Genomic DNA, 19,111 nt, shown 5'->3' with positions numbered 1-19,111 from the left:
TCCCCGGACGGGTCCCTGCTCACTGTGGGGCAGGGTTGTGGGCACATGGGGGGGGGGGGGCGGTGCGGAGTGGGAATTTAGCCCAGCATCGCCCAGCTCCCTGGAAAAAATCTGCACAGTGGGGAAGTGGGCAGGGTTCGGATTCTCACTTCCTACTGCATTTCTAGGGAAAAGTATTTCTTTTACAAGAAGTACTTTGTATCCAAACTTTGTATGTCTGCTATTTAAACTATTACTTCTAATACAAACCCATTTAAAAACATTTTTTGAGAAAAGGAGAAGTAACCAAGAAGTGAGGTTTTGTTGATGTCTCTCCCTCCCCTTCTCCCCTCCACTTTGCCTGGCAGTCTTACTTCTACTACCTTAGTCAAGTTGCCAAGTCATAGGTCGGTGTCCAATGTGCTGAAAGGCTCAGGTCAGATGGCAGGGGTTCCTGTGCTGCCCTCTGTGCCTCCCTCCTGCCCCCCAGTGGCCTTAGACAACCACTGTCAGGTCTTAGCCATTTCTTCTATTTCTTCCCTCCATGTTTATAAATAATGACCTTTTCTTTTAACTCACCTCTTAAAACATCTAGTTTTGGCTTCATAGTGGTCAGGAGCCAGTACATGTGAAAAGACAGGTCCTCCCCATTCATTTCGAGTGGACTGTAGTCAAGTCTGTTTTTAGTGTTAACATCATGTAAATACTGGGTTCTACTGAACTGAGTGTCTAACCATGGTGGCAGCACTTTTCCAGTTCAGATGCATGCTTCTCCCCGAGCTAATCACTGTTTTATTTCCCCCCTTTGCTCAAATCCTCCAGTATTGATGGCCAAATCCTCCAGTATTCTCTGTGATTCCCCATCCACCCAGCCTGGGTAACATATCAGGACCAGTACCGCCCAGGAGCTCTCGGCCCTCCTGGTGTCCGGACTCCAGGCTGCTCTGTCCAGGGCCAGCATAGACACATCCTTGGCCTTTCCTTTGGCACCACCTTGAGGATCCCCTTCTCTCAGAGCCCACATCTTCTACTTTTCTGGCTTTACTGCCCCCTTTGATAACTTACAGAGAAAATGTGCATACGAAGTACATTTTGCTGAGACTTTGCAAATCTAAAAGTCACTTGATTTTGGTCCCGTACTTGATAGGCAGTCTGTGTACATGTGCAGGTCCAGATGAGAGTCACTTCCCCGGAGATGGGGAGGCATTTCATCATGTGTTCCAGTAACAGGGCTGCCTCTGAGAAGCTTGGTGGTAGCTCTGTTTTCTTTTTTTTTTTAATTAAATCTTTATTGTTCAGATTATTAAAGTTGTTCCTCTTTTTTTCTCCCCATAACTCCCCTCCTTCCAGCTCCCACCCCACCCTCCGCCCTCACTCCCCACCCACTGTCCTCATCCATAGGTGCACGATTTTGTCCAGTCTCTTCCCGCATCTCCCACACCCCTTTTCCCCCCAAGAATAGTCAGTCCATTCCCTTTCTATGTCCCTGATTCTATTATAATCACCAGTTCATTCTGTACATCAGGTTATTTATTCACTTGATTCTTAGATTCACTTGTTGATAGATGCATATTTGTTGTTCATAATTTGTATCTTTACCTTTTTCTTCTTCTTCCTCTTCTTAAAGGATACCTTTCAGCATTTCATATAATACTGGTTTGGTGGTGATGAACTCCTTTAGCTTTTCCTTATCTGTGAAGCTCTTTATCTGACCTTCAATTCTGAATGATAGCTTTGCTGGGTAAAGTACTCTTGGTTGTAGGTTCTTGCTATTCATCACTTTGAATATTTCTTGCCACTCCCTTCTGGCCTGCAAAGTTTCTGTTGAGAAATCAGCTGACAGTCGTATGGGTATTCCCTTGTAGGTAACTGACTTTCTTTCTCTTGCTGCTTTTAAGATTCTCTCTTTGTCTTTTGCTCTTGGCATTTTAATTATGATGTGTCTTGGTGTGGTCCTCTTTGGATTCCTTTTGTTTGGGGTTCTCTGCGCTTCCTGGACCTGTAAGTCTATTTCTTTCACCAGGTGGGGGAAGTTTTCTGTCATGATTTCTTCAAATAGGTTTTCAATATCTTGCTCTCTCTCATCTTCTGGTACCCCTATAACTCTGATGTTGATACGTTTGAAGCTGTCCCAGAGGCTCCTTACACTATATTCGTATTTTTGGGTTCTTTTTTCATTTTGCTTTTCCGGTTGGGTGTTTCTCGCTTCTTCGCATTTCAAATCTTTGACTTGATTCTTGCGCTCCTCTGGTCTGCTGTTGGGAGTCTGTATAATATTCTTTATTTCAGTCAGTGTATGCTTACTTTCTAGATGGTCCTTTATCACACCATCGAGGGTCTCATTAGATTTCCTGTACGTCTCATCAAGTTTATCGACAGACTCTAGAAGCCTCTTGAGAGACCTCAAAAGTGTGGTTCTGAACTCAATATCCTCCCTTGATAGTTTTGTCCTGTTTCTTTGTCTCCGCATTTTTTACGCTTTCTTGGTACACCCCCTAGTGGTCTTTGTGCGCAGTCTTGTTGTAGTTAAGCCTTGATTGTTGTAGTTAATACTAGAGGGATTTGACCTCCAGGCCGACTGGCTGTGATAATCAGCTGTGTCTGCAGTGGAAGAACTTGTGTCCTCTAGGGAGGTGCTAATCTAGCCTTTGCCTGAGGCTATCTGGCAAATGCCTCTGTGCAGGGCTTGGGCGGGGCGGGTCCCACGGGATCAACAGGGCGGAGGAGGGAGCAGTTATGGCTGCTCTCAGTCCGTCCCCAGGGGCTCTGCCTCTCTGTCCCAGCAACCGCTGCAAACCTCGGAGGGACCGTAGCCAGACAGTCCCGCTTCTCCCGTTTGAGTCTGGGTCCCTAGAGACTCTCCCGGATCTGGAGCTCAGAGTCTGAGGCTCCCTCCGGATTGAAACAGACAACCGCGCCCTCAGCCACCAGCCCGCGCCAAGCGCATTCCGCACCTTAGTATTTTACTTCAGCACTGCGCCTCCTCTGATTCTCGGTTCCTCCTAGTTGTAGAACTTCCACTCAGCCAGCCTTCCTGTGGTTCTGGATGATGTCCGTTCCGTCTTTTAGTTGTATTTTTGAAATGGTTGTTCGAGGCAGCAAACTCCGGTGTTAACCTATGCCGCCATCTTGGTTTTTCTCTCGCTCTGTTTTCCAATCTTGTGTTTTCCCCTCTTTTAGACGCTTCTCTTTTCTCAAAGTTTTTGGTGCTGAGCCCTGCAGAAGGACTTCATATTTTTTGTTCTGGGATATTTCCTTGATCTCTCTGTGACAGCCATTCTCCCCACATTCTTTTCCTAGGGCCCTTAAACTGACCATTAGCCCTTCTGAACCATCTCTTGTTTTTTCCTTTCTTTTTTAAAAAATATATTTTATTGATATTTTACAGAGAGGAAGGGAGGAGGATAGAGAGTTAGAAACATTGATGAGAGAGAATCATCGATCAGCTGCCTCCTGCACACCCCGCACTGGGGATGTGCCCGCAACCAAGGTACATGCCCTTACCGGAATCGAACCTGGGACCCTTCAGTCTGCAGGCTGACGCTCTGTCAACTGAGCCAAACTGCTTAGGGCTGTTTTTTTCTTTCTTTATTGATAAAGGTATTACATATGTGTCCTTATCCCCCCATTCCCCCCATCCCCGCTCACGCCTTTACTCCCCTGGTATCTGTGCCCATTGGTTATGCTTATGTGCTTGCATACAAGTCCTTTGATGAACCATCTCTTGATATCTGTGCATTTTTATATTTGTATTCCCATTGCCAACTTTTTGCCTACTTTCTGAGAGATTTTCTCTTATCTTCAAACCCCTCTATAAAGTTTAAAATCTTCAGCATTGTTTTAATTTCTAATATTCTTCTTTACCTTCTTTACCCTGCATCCTATTTTGGTTCATGGTGGTTGAAGTTTTCTTTGATTTCTGCATTTTTTGTGATGGAGGCTTTCTTTCAAGTGTTTGGGGACACTTGGCTGCCCTTTGCAATGTAAACATGAAAGCTGTTTGGCGCTTGTCAAGTGCTGGGCTGTGGCAGGCACTCTGCCAGCCCTCAGTCATTTCTTCCTTAGTTTCTCTGGAGAAGGGCTCTCTGATCACTGCATAGGTCAGGGGCAGGAGAGACTGGGGTCTCCCATTTTGTGTGCAGACTTTCCTCACCCCTCTTTCTAGCCCTGTCCCTCACTCCCACCCTCCAGCCAAATCTGCAACATCTGGTCTGTTTCTTTGGGAAAGGAACCTTGAGCCTCCTGCAGGGGATGGGGACAGAGTAGTTATCTGCCAAGGATGATGGGGGGAAGTTGAGGGCCTTACTGCTTCTTAAACGGACTTTCAGCCAGTTTCCTAGGCTTGAAAAATCCCATGTTTGGTCCAGTCCCAGGCTTTGCTGGAGCCCAGTAGGGTGAATGGGCCCTTACATGCTCTTCTCTCTGGGCTTGGGTGGCATCCCGGCCCCTCCTGGAGGCATCCTCAAAGTGGAGTCACGGGCCGTCCCTTGTCACGTAGCCTATTTATGAGCCTGCCTCTGCTTTAACCGGCACAGAAAAGCAACCCTGAAGCACATGTCAGGTTTCATGAAGAACATCACATATTAAATGGGGACAGATAGGGCAAACAAGCTAAATTTTGGCCCTGGTACTTTGGAATTAGTTTTAAAAGTTCACTTTTCATTCTTTTTCTTGTACATGAACATTAGCATACAGGTGGTGCTTAATACCATTTGCTTTCACTCCTTTAACGAACAAATACATTCTAAAAAACAATTCTGCCCTCAGTTATATCTTGAATTTTAAGAAATTTTAGATACAATTAGTGGTCTTCATATCTCCTCCAAGTCATAAATTCCATGTCTTTTTAGATGTTGGTGTTCTGGCTTTTTAAGAATATATCCCAAATGATGTAAATCCAGAGGAAATACAAATAAAATGGTGAAAAAGTGAATTTCCAAATCCTTTAAACTATGTTTATGAGTACATTCTACTGAAATGGACCTGTAGAAGCTGATGCTCATTTGTCTGTAGGGTGAGATTCACATGTAAGTTCTGAATTAAAGCACGAGAAGCAGCAGAGATGCCCCTGGTGTGTCCATGCCGAGGCCCTAGCGAGCCGCGCAGTGGACTCTTGAACAGCCCGTATTTGCACTTAAGCGCAGGCATATAGGAGGACCCGTACAGTGCAAACCCGCGTTGTTCAAGGTTCCCAGGCATCTGTTTTCTTCCCTGGTCCCTGCAGTGGCCACTGTGACACCCTCTCTGCAGGCAGGCTGGGAGAGAGGCTGAGCCTGGGAAACATGCCTGGCCTGGGCAGGGCCAGTAACATCAAGTCTTTTCTCAGGTTTGCAGGAGACGTTCATCTAAGAACTGTTGTGTGCACACTTTCCTGTTGAAATGGAATGACAGAAAGTGCTGTATACTTTCCTCAGGGGTGGGGGAAGTTCTGCTCCCAGTGGCTGTGGAGGCCCCTGCAGAGGCGGTCACCACAGCTGTCGCTTTGTGATCTCTTTGTTGCACTGGTTGTGTTGCTGTTTGCTTCCCCTCTGTTCAGCTGGCATGGCCTCCTTCAGTTAGGGGTCCTTTCAGCTCCCCTGTCCATTCTCAGTGGTTGCTTTAAATCTTGGGTGTTATCACATCCATTCCTGGAAGAAGCAAGATGAGAACAGGTGTTGCATGAGAGACACGGGCTCACATGTCTGCATCCATCCCATCTGCCTCACCAGACGCGGGGCCTCTGCATAGCTGAGGCACTAGTGTAAGTAGTTGTCAGACAGAGGGAACCAAAGCCTAAAATCAGCCCGAACAGGGTTCCAGCGAATGTGCCTCTACTGGAAGTTCAGTCCCTTATCTCTAAGATCCTTGGGTATTTTCTCCATCAGAAGTCGTGAGATACTTGGAGGTGTCATAATTGTCTGTGCTCTCTAACGTTATCTTTCAATTGTTTAAAAGCTTCAGTTACAGTTAAACCAAGATTTGAGTATCTTGCATCAAGACGATGGCTCATCCAAGAACAAGAGGGGCGTTCTGCCAAAGCACGCCACCAGTGTGATGCGGTCCTGGCTCTTTCAGCACATAGGGGTAAGACCACCTGACCTCGCGGAGAGCGACACCCTCCGCCAGGCTTCTTTCTGGCTTGTTTTCTAGAAAAAAGTTGCCTATACATGCTAGTAGGCCTGGTTTTTAATATCTGTATTTTGTTAACTGTCCATGTGGGTTGAGTGTGGGACAGAAGGGAGGGTTACCAAAAAATGGAGGACATCACTTAAACTTAAAATAAATGAGGGGACCACTGGTGAAAAGAGAATCAATTCAGCTCATACTCGTCTTCTGCATGTTAGAGAAGCTACTCGTGAAGGGTGACTGGGGTGAGTGAGGTTACTTAGAGAAGTGGGCAGAGAAAAGATGCATTTGGGCAAAACCTTAGTATAGAGCAATGATTTCTATGTAGGATTTTTAAGGAAGATGCACTAAGAAACCCCAAGGTAGAGCTGGAAAGTTGGGCATATGGACAGAGCAGTCGGCAGATGGCTTGTTGAATTTGAGATATAGTTGGGCCAGCAGGCAGCACCCACCCATCCCATTCTGTCTGAGCCCCTGGTTCCCTCGTGGGGTGGTGGCCATGTCTTCTCTGTGAAGATGCCTTGTCTTAGGAAGCACACACTTGTCGGTGGGTTTAATGGGACAAGCTCACTCTACCAGACTGAGCCCTCAGCCCTCACACCACTGGCCTCAGGGAAGGCCTGTGACCCAGAGCAGCTCTCAGAAGTGACTCCCAGTGCGGTGGCCACAGTCAGGACTGATCGGGACAGCTGTCAGGAGCAGGTGGGGACAGAGGAAGTAGATGCTCCCTGCTGAGCCATAGCCATGTTCAGGCAGGGGAAGAGCCAGCAAGGGTGCTGGAGGGACAGAAGGAAAGGAGGCCTGCCCAGCAGCCTCATGAATAAGCTTTCAGGCCAGGTATTTCCATCCCCGGTCAGCTCTTTCTGAGTGCAGTGGCCGCCTGCTCCTTGAGCAGCCCTGGTCCCGGGTTGTCCCTAAGAGCTGGGCTAGCCCCTGGATCTGCCCCTCCACTTCACTGCTGTCATCACCTGCTCATGTCTGCAGCTGATGGCCACTTCCTCACTTTCCCATCTTCTTTGTCACTGTCCGGGTGCTGTGGCCGTCAGTGGAGGTGTCTTTCAGGCCCACATCTCCTCATGCCTTTCCTCTTCCTTCACCCTGTCCCAGGCCTGAGGCTTACATTGGTCTCTTGGCACCTGCCCCATCCTCACCCCGATTGTGAGCCCCAAGACCAACACCCAGGTCTCAGTCGTCTCATCTCCCCCTGGGTTTGGCCCTTGTCACTGTTCTGTGCCCCCTTTTTCTCTAACTGGCATTGGGCTCCATCCCTGAGGGCCAGTGGCCTAATAGCTGTGATGTCATTGAACAGTCCTGGGAGGAGAGGGAGATCCCTCCCTTTTCTGAGGGGAAACCTTGAAGGATCTGAGGCTGCCCCTCCCTGCGCACTAGGCCCCCAGCTTCCTCCCTTCTCTGGTGGCTGTTCTCTGTTAGGCTGTTGTACCAGCAGGACATGGCAACAGGTGTCAGGGGAAGGAACAGTGTGACCATGTCTAGAAATACGTCCTAAAAAAATTCACAAGAAAATTAAATATTTTTACAGATAAAATGGTATAATGAGCCCTAACCAGTTTGGCTCAGTGGATAGAGCGTCGGCCTGCGGACTGAAGGGTCCCAGGTTCGATTCCAGTCAAGGGCATGTACCTTGGTTGCGGGCACATCCCCAGTAGGGAGTGTGCAGGAGGCGGCTGATTGATGTTTCTCTCATCAATGTTTCTAACTCTCTATCCCTCTTCTTTCCTCTCTGTAAAAAATCAATAAAATATATATATTTTTTAAATGGTATAATGATATTCATTATCCTGAAGGGAAATGAGTTAGTATGTAAATTAGAACCTACCAATTTGATGGAGTATTATGCAGCTAGTTAGCATGATAAACAAGGGTGTGTACACTAGGAAGCTTCAGGTAGATGGTAGTAAGTGAAAAAGAATAGACATTTTAAAATATACTGTGTTTGCCCTAACCGGTTTGGCTCAACGGATAGAGCGTCGGCCTGCGGACTCAAGGATCCCAGTCAGGGGCATGTACCTTGGTTGCAGGCACATACCCAGTGGGGAGTGTGCAGGAGGCAGCTGATCGATGTTTCTAACTCTCTATCCCTCTCCCTTCCTCTCTGCAAAAAATCAATAAAATATATTTTAAAATATATATATACTGTGATTATTATAACCAAGAAATATAACTGTGATTGGTTTTCCTGTTAAGCTTCCTTTAAAAATTTCTAAAATAATAACCCTGCTCATATATTCAATTAAAATGCCACATTTTTCCTCCTATGAAGTATTTCCTATCTCTGCTTGCCCTTTTTTTTTTTTAAAATATTGTCCTATCCTTATAGTTTTTCTAACACTCCAGGACAGCATTTACTACTGGTGTTTTCTGGTTTGTACACTTTTTAAAAATATTTTTTTAAATTCATTTCAGAGAGGAAGGGAGAGGAAGAGATAGAAAACTCAATGATGAGAGAGAATCATTGATCTGCTGCCTCCTGCATGCCCCACTGGGGAGCGAGCCCATAACCCGAGCATGTGCCCGGACCGGGAATCAAACTATGATCTTCTAGTTCATAGGTCAATGCTCAACCACTGAGCCACACCAGCTGGGCTGGTTTATGCACTTTTGTTTCCTGTCCCCTCTTCATTTTATGAGCTTTTTAAAGGGCAAGAGCAATATTTATGTTTTCATAACATGTAACTCGGGGCCATACGCTCATAGAATCAAATGGAGCTGCTGCCAGTCGCATGGAGGGAACAGGTAGGCTGCTGCTGAGATCACCCTGATGCTGCTCTATTGTCACTGACAAGTACAGCGACTTTTCCAACAGGCTGAGTGTTCACTTAAAATAAAAACGGGAAACAAAACACCCAATATTATGCAGCTAGTTAGCATGATAAACGAGGGTGTGTGCACTAGTTATACTAACTGAATAACCCACCTCCTGACTGTTGGTGCCATTCACTCTCTGGGGTCCCACTTGGTCTGAAATAAGAGACTTCAGTGCATGTAGGTTTTAGAGTAAATATCTTATTGGTTTCTACTTGTGGACAGTAATCAGTCCTGGATAAATGGTTTATCACCATAGACAGAAACTGTTTTCCTTTGGTACTTCTCTGAATTTTGAAATTCACTTCTGTTTTGATTCTGTTTTTTTAAAGTGAAATGTTTTAACCATATATAATAGAAAGAGAAATATAACAAATGCCCCCACTCCGTTTGGTTTCTTTATCAACAGCACACGTGAACCCCTCAGAGATCATTCTTGAAAAGCCTTAGAAGATGTCAATGTCAGTGCATCCATTGTTGGTTTCTCCTCAAGGTCCCCATGTAGAGACCTGCCACCTGAAGTGACGGCAGAGAGCAGCTTACCTGGCTCTTTTCTGCCACCTCACATAGCCAGCCAGGGGCAGGGGGGATCGGGGGGAGGAGTTTGTAAATTCTCCATGCTTCAGCTTCCTCATCTGTAAAGTAAAGGTGACAACAGTGTCTCAGAGGTGATGGTGAGGCACCAGGGAGTTACTGTAGAATGTGTGGAGGTGAGAGAAACCTGCAGTGCCTGCTGTGTCAGAGGTTTCTGGGTCCAGACCCCACCATTTATCCACTGGAAATGGGTGCAGTTTATGGCCCATAAATTATACCTCAGTCAAGTTGACACAAAAGCTATAGGTATGTCAGGTGCTTAGAACAGCACCCAAGGTGGTAGCGCTGGGCAGTGTTACTATTGTCATCTCTGAGCCTCAGGCTGACAGGTCTAACCAGCCTGGGCTTCAACCAGCTGCCATTCCTGGGCATTCCTGGGCAGCCAGGAGAAACACTTCATTCTGCTTGGGTGTTTCTAAAAAAACCTATGAGACTCAAATTTTTAACTGAAAAGTAGTATTGATTGGTACTTGTCAGTTGTTTATAAGTGATTATTTGTATGCCTGGATTTTACCTAGAAATCCTGAGTTCCTTTTAAAAATTGAAATTCATAGTAACCCTTTTTTATTTTTAGCATCCCTACCCCACAGAAGATGAGAAAAAACAGATTGCTGCTCAGACAAATTTGACACTACTCCAAGTTAACAACTGGTAAGACACGCCCACTTTCCAAAATTGTGCCTGTAAACGTCATAGAACACTTGGAAACACTGACACTAATATCTAGTAAAATTTGGTTGAAAATATGAGTTCTTTTAACGAGCAATACCCTGTTTTCAGAGTGCTGGAATTAGTGGTAGATACTTAAGAATAAATCAGCACACACTTTTTTTTTTAATTTATTGATTTGAGAGAGAGAGAGATGGACATTGATTTGTTGTTCCACTTACTTATGCATTCATTGGCTGCTTCTGGTACGAGCCCTGATGGGGGATTAAACCCTCAACCTTGGTGTACTGGGATGATGCTCTAACCAACTGACCCACCTGACCAGGGCTCAGCACACACTTCCATCTTACATTTTTCATGCTCAACATCTCATTGTGGGCTTTTTGCTTATATCCTGCTTGCCGGATTAGAAATGTGTTCCTCTATTGCGTTACTACTCCCAAGTTCCCGAATTGATTTAGAAGTGTGATGTTTTCGTGGCTAAGCTTCCAGGTGGTGGACAGCCAGGATGAGGTATCCTGACCTCTGATGGCCCCTCTGCAGCTCTCCCACCTTTTGAAACGTTGTGTTGTGTCCCTTTGGGGGAGGCAGTCCTCCACCGTCTGTGTGGTGGTCCTGCCCCACAGCAGCGCCTGGGGTGGGGGAGATGCCCAGGATGATGATTATTAATGAGACATTCTGCTCTGGTTTTTGTGTCACATGTGACTGGAGACACCTGGACCGTGACCACGTGTGTTCCCTTCGGTCAGAGCTGTTCACATTACTAAGTGGCACTAAGGTCTAGGATGCACTTAGATTTTGTCAGTCACTCACCTCATGTTTGTTTACTTATTATTCAGACATAAGAAGTGATTTCAGCTTAATAAAATTGACATGCATAAAAGAAATGGCGCCCTAGCTAGTATGGCTCAGTGGATAGAGTGTTGGCCTGAGGACTGAAGGGTCCCAGATAGATTCTGGTCAAGGGCACATGCCCAGGTTGTGAACTCGATCCCCAGTAGTGGGCGTGCAGGAGACAGCCAATTAGTGATTCTTTCTCATCATTGATGTTTCTATCTCTCTTTCCCTCTCCCTTCCTCTTTGAAATCAATAAAAATATATTTTTTAAAAAATTTTAAAAATGGCATAAATTCTACCACTTGTAAACATGATTATATTCTTATTTTAACTGTTAAAACAAACTTGAAGTTCCAATGTAAATGGTAAAATCTCCCAGTTTATGTAATTAAATATTCAGGAGGCACGCTTTAGCATTGCATTAAATATTTATATTATCCTGCACTTGAGCCATTATTTGTTATCTGGGTAGCAACAGTAAGCCATACTATTTCTTGTTAATTCTTTTCAGTATAGAGTACTAACAAAAATCTGAAGGTTTCAAATATATTGTTGCTGTGGTGTTTGTAATGTCTTGTATGTATCCTGTTGTTTTGAAACTTCCTATTGTGATGTAGTCATGATAGTGATTGATTGATTGAGGTGAATGTTAGACACAGAGTAACAGTTTAATAACATGACTTTTGTAAAGTCTAAATTTTCTAAAGCCTTTTAATATTTATAGCTACTTTTTCTCTTGGTGACTTCTTTTCTTTTCTCACATTCACAAAAATTAAATTTATGCCTCATAGCAACTTTGAATAAGACTAAGGAAGCAGATACTGGAAAGGAGCAGTGGGGTTCCGTCCAAGGTGCTGCTGGCATCGGGGGACTGTAGGGCTGTGGGGCGGTCTCCTAGTCCAGTCCTGCTTGTGCTACAGGGACTGAAGACTGTCGCAGAGGGAGGCTCTGCGGAGTCAGTCTGTTTGTTATTAGAATGTGTTCAAGGCAATTTTACAAGTTCTTGAATCTTAGGGTTTTAAAGTTAAGTAACCTTTGCCCAGCCAGTATGGCTCAGTAATTGAGCGTCGATCTATGAACCAGGAGGCCACAGTTAGATTCCCTGTCAGGGCACATGCCTAGGTGTGGGCTCGATCCCCAGTAGGGAGGCGTGCAGGAGGCAGCCAAATCTCTCTCTCTCCCTCTTCCTTCCTCTCTCTGAAGTCAATAAAAGCATTTTTTTAAAGGGGCTACCATGGAGGTGTTGGTCTTTATTTAAATGAATTATCTTAAAAACAGCATGCCCTGTTTTTCTGGACACTTAGAGAATATGTGTGCCATATTCTAAATACCTGTTGTCATAGGGAATATGAGTTACTCTGATCGTCTTTGTTGCTCCTGCAGTGTCTTTAAAAAGGGTGTTTTGATGACAGTTCTTCCTTTGTCGACCTCACTGCTCAGGTTCATCAATGCTAGAAGACGAATTCTTCAGCCGATGTTGGATTCTAGTTGTTCTGAAACTCCAAAAACAAAGAAGAAAACTGCTCAGAACAGACCAGTTCAGAGGTTTTGGCCTGACTCCATTGCATCCGGAGCCACACAGCCACCACCCAATGAGCTCGCCATGTCAGAAGGTACGGGGATACCTGCAGGGCGGGTGGTGAATCGTAAGCACTGTCGCTTCCTGTGAGTTTAGGGAACAGGAGCCAAGGTGTGTGCAGTTGTCTGTTTCTGCATCTGAAACTCAGGAAGCATTATCCTGAGGCCTATGTGTTAAGACACTCATGGCATATGAAACATGACCCACACCAAGACCCAGCGTCCACAGTGCATTGTGTCCTGTGTCCTTTTGTCTTTCTTTTCCCTCCCACTCACTTCTCACCACCTGGCACTTCACCCCCTTTATTTACCCTTTTAGTCCCCTCGGTTCTTTGACCCGTCACAACCTCTCTGATGTGTTTAATGCACATCTTTCTGTCTAGTATGTGTGTATTTTTAAATGTATATTGATGGTATTATCTTTTCATTCTCTGTCTTTTTTTCACTCAGCAGCATAACTGTTATTAAGGTAGGAAAGTTTGGGCCATTGTTTCTTCAAAAATATTTTTATCTCCGTACCCCTGTTAGGTGGTTAAAGGTCACACAGTTGCGGATGGTCTTTCAAGTTTTGGATTCTTTTCTCTGTCTCATGTGGATTGTTCTGCTCCTACCCATCAGCTGTAGCAGTCTCTTTCTTCTGCGTGTTTAATTCCTCTGATCCCATCCAGTGTGCTTTTTGTGTTAGACCTTGTAGTCTTCGTCTCTAGAAGTGCCGTGTGAGTCTTTCTGTGTCTCCTGGGTCTGCCTACGTTTTGAATCATAGAGTACAGTTACAGTCACTGCTTGATTCCATCCTCTGTCAGTTCTGGGTCTTCCTTTTGGGATTGGTTCTTATTCCCAGCAGTGCTCAGCCCCAGGCTGATAACCCTCTACAATCATGCAAGATCTAGGAGTGCTCCACCCAGTCTCCCATGCATCGGGCATGTCCACTCTGGCTACAGAGTGCTGGACACCGCTCTGTAATCTCAGATGGTCCTTTCCCCAGCCCAGGTCATTTCCTCACGCGCACATGCCAGTCCGTCCTCTGCCCCGTGCTCAAGGCATACATTCCCAGCCGTGCTGGCCCAGGCTGGGACGGCCCTCACGGTGGGCTGTAAGTCAGGCTTATTTGGTTTCCATTGAACTCCTCTTGAGTTGTAGTGGATGCTCTTAAACCTTTGGCTTCTTCATGTGTGTTTTAGTATGTTGTGATCCTACATCCATATTCAAATAATTGCTATTTTCAGTTTTTATTTTCTCTTTTAATCCAATAATTAGAAAGGTATTTTTTCCCTCTCTCCCTCTCCTCCTCCAAAAGAAAGGCAGTACCTGTCTATTGGGGGAGAAAACAAGAATATCCTGTGAAAATAAATCTCCCCTCCATCCTGGCGTCTAGTCCTCTCAGGAGACAACCTTGTTTCCAGTTTCCTGTACGTGCTCCCATTGCACCTGTGAGGAGGTATTCTGTGCACAGACACGAATGAGTGAGCCTCTTTCCCCAGATGTAACATACCCAGTGGTGTCTCCTCTTGCTTTCACCACTTCATACACTGGATATTAATACACTGGAGACTTTCACAGGTGAGCACGTGAGATCACTGTCGTTTCCCAGACAGGCAGGGATTAGCGCGTCCCTTCCAAACTGGTCTCCTCACTCTGACCTTACGTCCCTTTTCTTTGTCTCCCCATTTATGCCTGTGTGGGCCTTTCTCCTGTCTTCACTGGTCTCTTTTGTTCTCCTTGTGGCACTATTTCCATCCCGACCCCTGAGACCTTCAGCAAGGCCTGAGGCCAATTCTAGAGTTTCTTAAACCCCTGTTGAGCATCCCAGAAACACACAGTCTTAATGAGAGGTCACATGAGCAAATAGCACCCAGTTGGCAAACAGTGTTTTCCTCCACTGAGCACTAATTTGAATAGTGACCACTACATTCTGCCAATTTGCCACAGGAGCTGTTGTGACGATCACCACGCCCGTGAGCATGAATGTGGACAGCCTCCAGTCTCTGTCCTCAGACGGTGCCACCCTGGCTGTGCAGCAGGTCATGATGGCGGAGCAGAGTGAGGACGAGTCCGTGGACAGCCCAGGGGCTGGCGGGGCCGCACTCACCCCCACCCACATCAGTGGGCTGGTTCTGGAGAACAGCGACTCCCTGCAGTAGGCCAGGGCGCCTAGGACCCAGGGTGGCGCCAGGACCCAGGGCGGCGGGCCTGGCTTTTTATAGTTTGCACAGCAAACATTTTACACAGTTTTATTTCTGATCTGTTTTATATGTAGATATAGAAGAGTGCACTTTTGTATTTCATAGCAAGCTCAAGGGCATCTGTGCCGGTGCAGCGACTTCTTTCAAGTGAGTGTGCGTGCGTGTGGGTCTTCAAGGAAATTCTTTAAAGGTTTAACGCTAAGTATGTGACAAATGACAAACCCCCATGAGCCCCTAAGTAGATTAAGGAACTTTTATAAAAAAAATTATGCAGTTTTAATGCGTTCTGTGGTTAAAGCAGGTCCCCGAGGGCTGACTTCTTTGTGTAGCCCACAGGTTTGAAAGAAGCTTCTGCACCTTAAAACCGCCAGTGCGAGGTGGACAAGACACGACCATAAACTGGTGTGACTCTGTGGTGAATGTACAACAACTTCAGTACCTTTACGTTCTCTCATAGTCAGTGAGCCTGTTTCATTTGCTATATATAAAAAGAAACTCCTATTTTTACCTTGCTGGAATTATTGGATAAAAAGCTATTTTTATAAATTCGTTATGAATTGGATTATGACTATATTGAGGATAAAATTTCTAGAGAAGAAATCATACATGCATACTATTTCAATTTGGAGTGTAATGAATTGACCAAATTTAATGAACCTGCCCCAAGATAGCTAGGGTAGTAATTTACATTTACTACTACAAAAGAAACAACTATTTAATGAAATTTTGATATGTAGTCAAATTTTAGTTTATATGTAAATGCTCAGATTTCATTTTCCACTTAATCTAAACATATATCTTAAAGGTATTTGCTAAGTAGGACTTAGTTAAATGAAATGGTAGCCAGTAATTAGTTTTTACCATACATATTTCAGTCTAATTTAAATTTGACTACAGTTAAATGGTGACTATACCATGTTAGCTGTGTGTTTTAGAATTTTTTAGTCAGCCATATGTTATACATAGAATGTTTATTATAAACTAATATAAAATGCCCTGTCCCACTGGCTCAGAACTAGGGTAAATCACAAACATTCAGCTTCGTTTCATAGTTATAGCAGATACCCATGAAGTGACCGGGACTGTGCTGACAAGCGGTGCACGCTCCTGCCATTGGCCACACAGGTTACCCTTGGTCCTGGGCCGAGGTTTTCTCCTTGTATGTGTTACTCTGGAATTTCCAGAGATTTGGAATAACGTTAGGACTTCCATTTCCTGGTGCCAAGATGCATCAAAATTGTAGACTAGGTTTTTTGTTTGCTTTGGTTTTCATTTGGTCGCTTGCCATTGGGGTTTTTTCTCAGAGAGAAAACAGGGCGCCTTGTTTCAGAGAGGAAGTCTGTATGGAATCTTACCTGTGACACCCAGAGTTCAGCGTGTTTCCAAAGGAGGGTCTCATGGTTGGGAAGGTCGTTAGTTCTTGAGATTCAGCAGCAGTAACTGGTTATGGACCAGGTTTACTTTGAACGGTATGCTGAGCTAGTGCAGATTTTTTTTTCTGGGACTGACTTTTCCTTAAAAATTTATTAATTAAAGTTAATCATAGGAAAGTACTTCCTAGATAACCTAGAAGGCAGAAAGAAATAATAAAAATTTCCTTTAAAGTATTTCAGCAGCTTTTAAAAAAGCTTGACTGGCAACTTTTTGGGGAGAGCATACCATTTTAAAGTAACTTGCATTTCTTATTTATAAACAGTTTTTAATATTTTAAGTCTACATAACTTTCAAAGATCATTTTAGCTTTACTTACATTCTAACTTTGCTGGATTTCACAAAATGAGGATCTGTGGAAGCCAGCCCTCTCCACCTCCCCCCACCGCCCTTTGTCCCTCTGGGCCACCCTGCTCTTTGGTTTAGGAAAACAGTCAGGGCATGTAGGCTCCTTACAGGTCATTGGTTCTCCTCACCAGAAACCACGGCACTGAGGCAGCAGATGTTAGCCGAGGGCTGCACACACTGTGTCAGTTTGGATGCGGCATGTCAGGGTTCGCATTGGCCTGGATTCAGCTTATGTGCCCAGTGACAAGGCGTGCGCCTCTGCAGCTGAAGTGGTGTTCTTAGCCCTAAGCTCTTGTCACTGCCTTCGGGGGGCTAGGGCAAAGGTTAGAGAGAGTGCTGGCATGGATAGGCACAGCCTGAGGTTTTTCTAACATCTTCCCTTATTAACACCTGACATGGCTGTTTGGGTCATAAAACCACTGCCCAGTATGCTTGTTGTCATTTTCCACCTTATCAACACCCGTTTTCCAGACATTGGAGAGAACCTGTGAAAGTACCTCTTCCATTGAATTTTCACTGTAAACAAACAGATCCTTTGTTGTTCAATTCTTTCCTTATGAAGGATGCTTTTGAATGTTTTGAGACCCCAGGTAAGCATGTTGTCCCTGCTGCTCAGCTGGAGCAGATAGCTGGACCGGCTTTGCTGCACCCAGACTTCTCCAGCTGATGGACTAACCCAGCTTTCAGCCTTTGGTTCCAGATGGCAAGATACGTTTCAGCATTTATTCCGTGTGCAAAGGAATCAGTTCTGTGTCACCTCTAGGGTGACTCTACTCTGACCTGCGTGAAAAGTGCTGAGGCATATTTTTTTTCAAACTTAAACATACCCAGAAGGTGTGACAGGCCCATTTTTGGCAGTTAGTGACAGAAATGACTCAGCAATCTTCCTTTGTTTTAATTATGTTTGGTCTATGAACTGACAATCTTTAAAACGTGAATACTGTAACAATATGTTTTCTTGGATTGTTGTCTTTAAAGGGGATTTTTGTGAAGCAATTGATTTATCAAAGCAAAAAAATTAAAAATAGAAACACACTTTATGGATGTTTTCTTCTTTTTAAAAAAATATTTTTTTATTGACTTCAGAGAAGGGAGAGCGAGAGAGAGAATCATTGCCTGACTGCCTCCTGCATGTCCCCTGCACGCCCCCCTCCTTGGGATTGAATCTGCAACCTGGGCATGTGCCCTGACCAAAAATTGAACGCTGACCACCTGGTTCATAGGTCAACGCTCAACCATTGAGCCACAGTGGCCAGGCTGGATGTTTCATTTTCTAAAGCCCATGTCACTGCAAGCGCCTTTTACATTTCAAATAATGCATTCAGGTTGTTGACATGTTTTGCTGGTGACAGTTGGGATTTGTGGTGACCCCTGGACATTTTAAAAATTAAGATTACCTCACACTAGAGCCATTTAGTTTTAAGAATCTTCAATTACTTCAGTTAGTCATCGGTTTTCTAGGAAAAAATGAGCCCAAGCCTTCAGCCTATAAAAACCAGTAATGCCTGTGACTTTGTTTTATATGTTTTGTTTTGTTTTCGGGGGGGAGGGGTTGGTATTTTATCATAAATCTAATTATTTCAATAGTAATGAGAAGATTGACTGATGAGTAAGGTATTGCCTTTCATAGTTCCTGTTGTAAATACATGCCCAGGCAGAACATTTCAGAGTGGTTTTAACTCCCCAAAGCTGTATACCTAGAGGCTAACGTGAGTCAGAAGACTTTAAATACTTTTTAACAAGTGCAGCTAAAATTTCAAATCTTGCTGGAGATTAGCACTCGCAGGGATGAAGTATTGTTTCAGGAAGTATTCTGATAGATTTGACAGAAAACGGAGTCACTGTGTTGTCACTCCAACTCCTTTATGTCGGAGGTGAGAGGGTGGATGTGAAATTTGCCCAGGTAAGGCCCCGCCCTGACCATCATCTCCAGGCTTCCAGTGCTTCCTTTGTAAAAGGAAAGGAATTGGTTTCTAAGGTTCATTCTAGGTCAAAAGTGCTGTTCATGACAAATAAAATTCTATCTTGAAAGAGAAGGGTTAATTAATAAGTAATGATCTAGCAAATTCTGAAAGAAATGTATTTAGATTAAATGTTTAGTTTCACTTTTTGTTGCATTATGCAGATGTCCTAAATAATGCATATTATATTTATGTACTCTACGTAGAAATTCTTAGCACAAATTATTTTAGCTTTTTACAATTAGATCCTCTTCACTGAGACCTAAGTTGGCTGTACCATTTTTTAAACTAAAATTTGCAAAACTATAGCACTATGGCATCTCAGCCAATGTGACTTACTGAAGAGCATGCTGGTCTGGGAGGCTCCCCCTCTCCCTTGCGCCGACCCCAGGCGCAGAATGTCCTGTCTCAACAAGATCTCCAGCTGGTCTACCAAGGACTGGTTAGTGGTGCATGATTGAATCATTGAGTAATGATTTCGAATAGAGAAGTATTTGGAAAGGGTTACCTTGCACAGATGTTTCTGTTTTATATCATGATTTAAATGAGATCCCTTGCCTCAGTGGAGACATCTGTACACCTCTCCATTGTTAAGGGAGAAAT

At 44.5% G+C, this 19,111-nt stretch overlaps 1 protein-coding gene across 9 annotated transcripts in view; it reads left to right on the top strand.

Moving 5' to 3' along the window:
* PKNOX1 (PBX/knotted 1 homeobox 1) overlaps positions 1-18,605 on the top strand; it is a 62,117-nt gene extending 43,512 nt beyond the window's left edge. For all 9 annotated transcript variants that reach the window (XM_070407119.1, XM_070407122.1, XM_070407120.1 and 6 more), the window contains 4 exons: positions 5,914-6,042; positions 10,076-10,152; positions 12,448-12,620; positions 14,515-18,605. In XM_070407119.1, the coding sequence (XP_070263220.1) occupies positions 5,914-6,042; positions 10,076-10,152; positions 12,448-12,620; positions 14,515-14,726 (591 nt within the window). In that variant the 3' untranslated portion in view covers positions 14,727-18,605. The remainder of the gene's footprint in view (positions 1-5,913; positions 6,043-10,075; positions 10,153-12,447; positions 12,621-14,514) is intronic.
* Positions 18,606-19,111: the final 506 nt, after the last annotated feature.

This window comes from Myotis yumanensis, unplaced genomic scaffold (assembly GCF_028538775.1).
Source record: "Myotis yumanensis isolate MYYU_CA2020_CCGP unplaced genomic scaffold, mMyoYum1.0.hap1 SCAF_2, whole genome shotgun sequence".
Classification (NCBI taxonomy): Eukaryota; Metazoa; Chordata; class Mammalia; order Chiroptera; family Vespertilionidae; genus Myotis; species Myotis yumanensis.
Note: the sequence above shows the minus strand (reverse complement) of the source record. Positions and strands in the feature narration are given on the sequence as shown.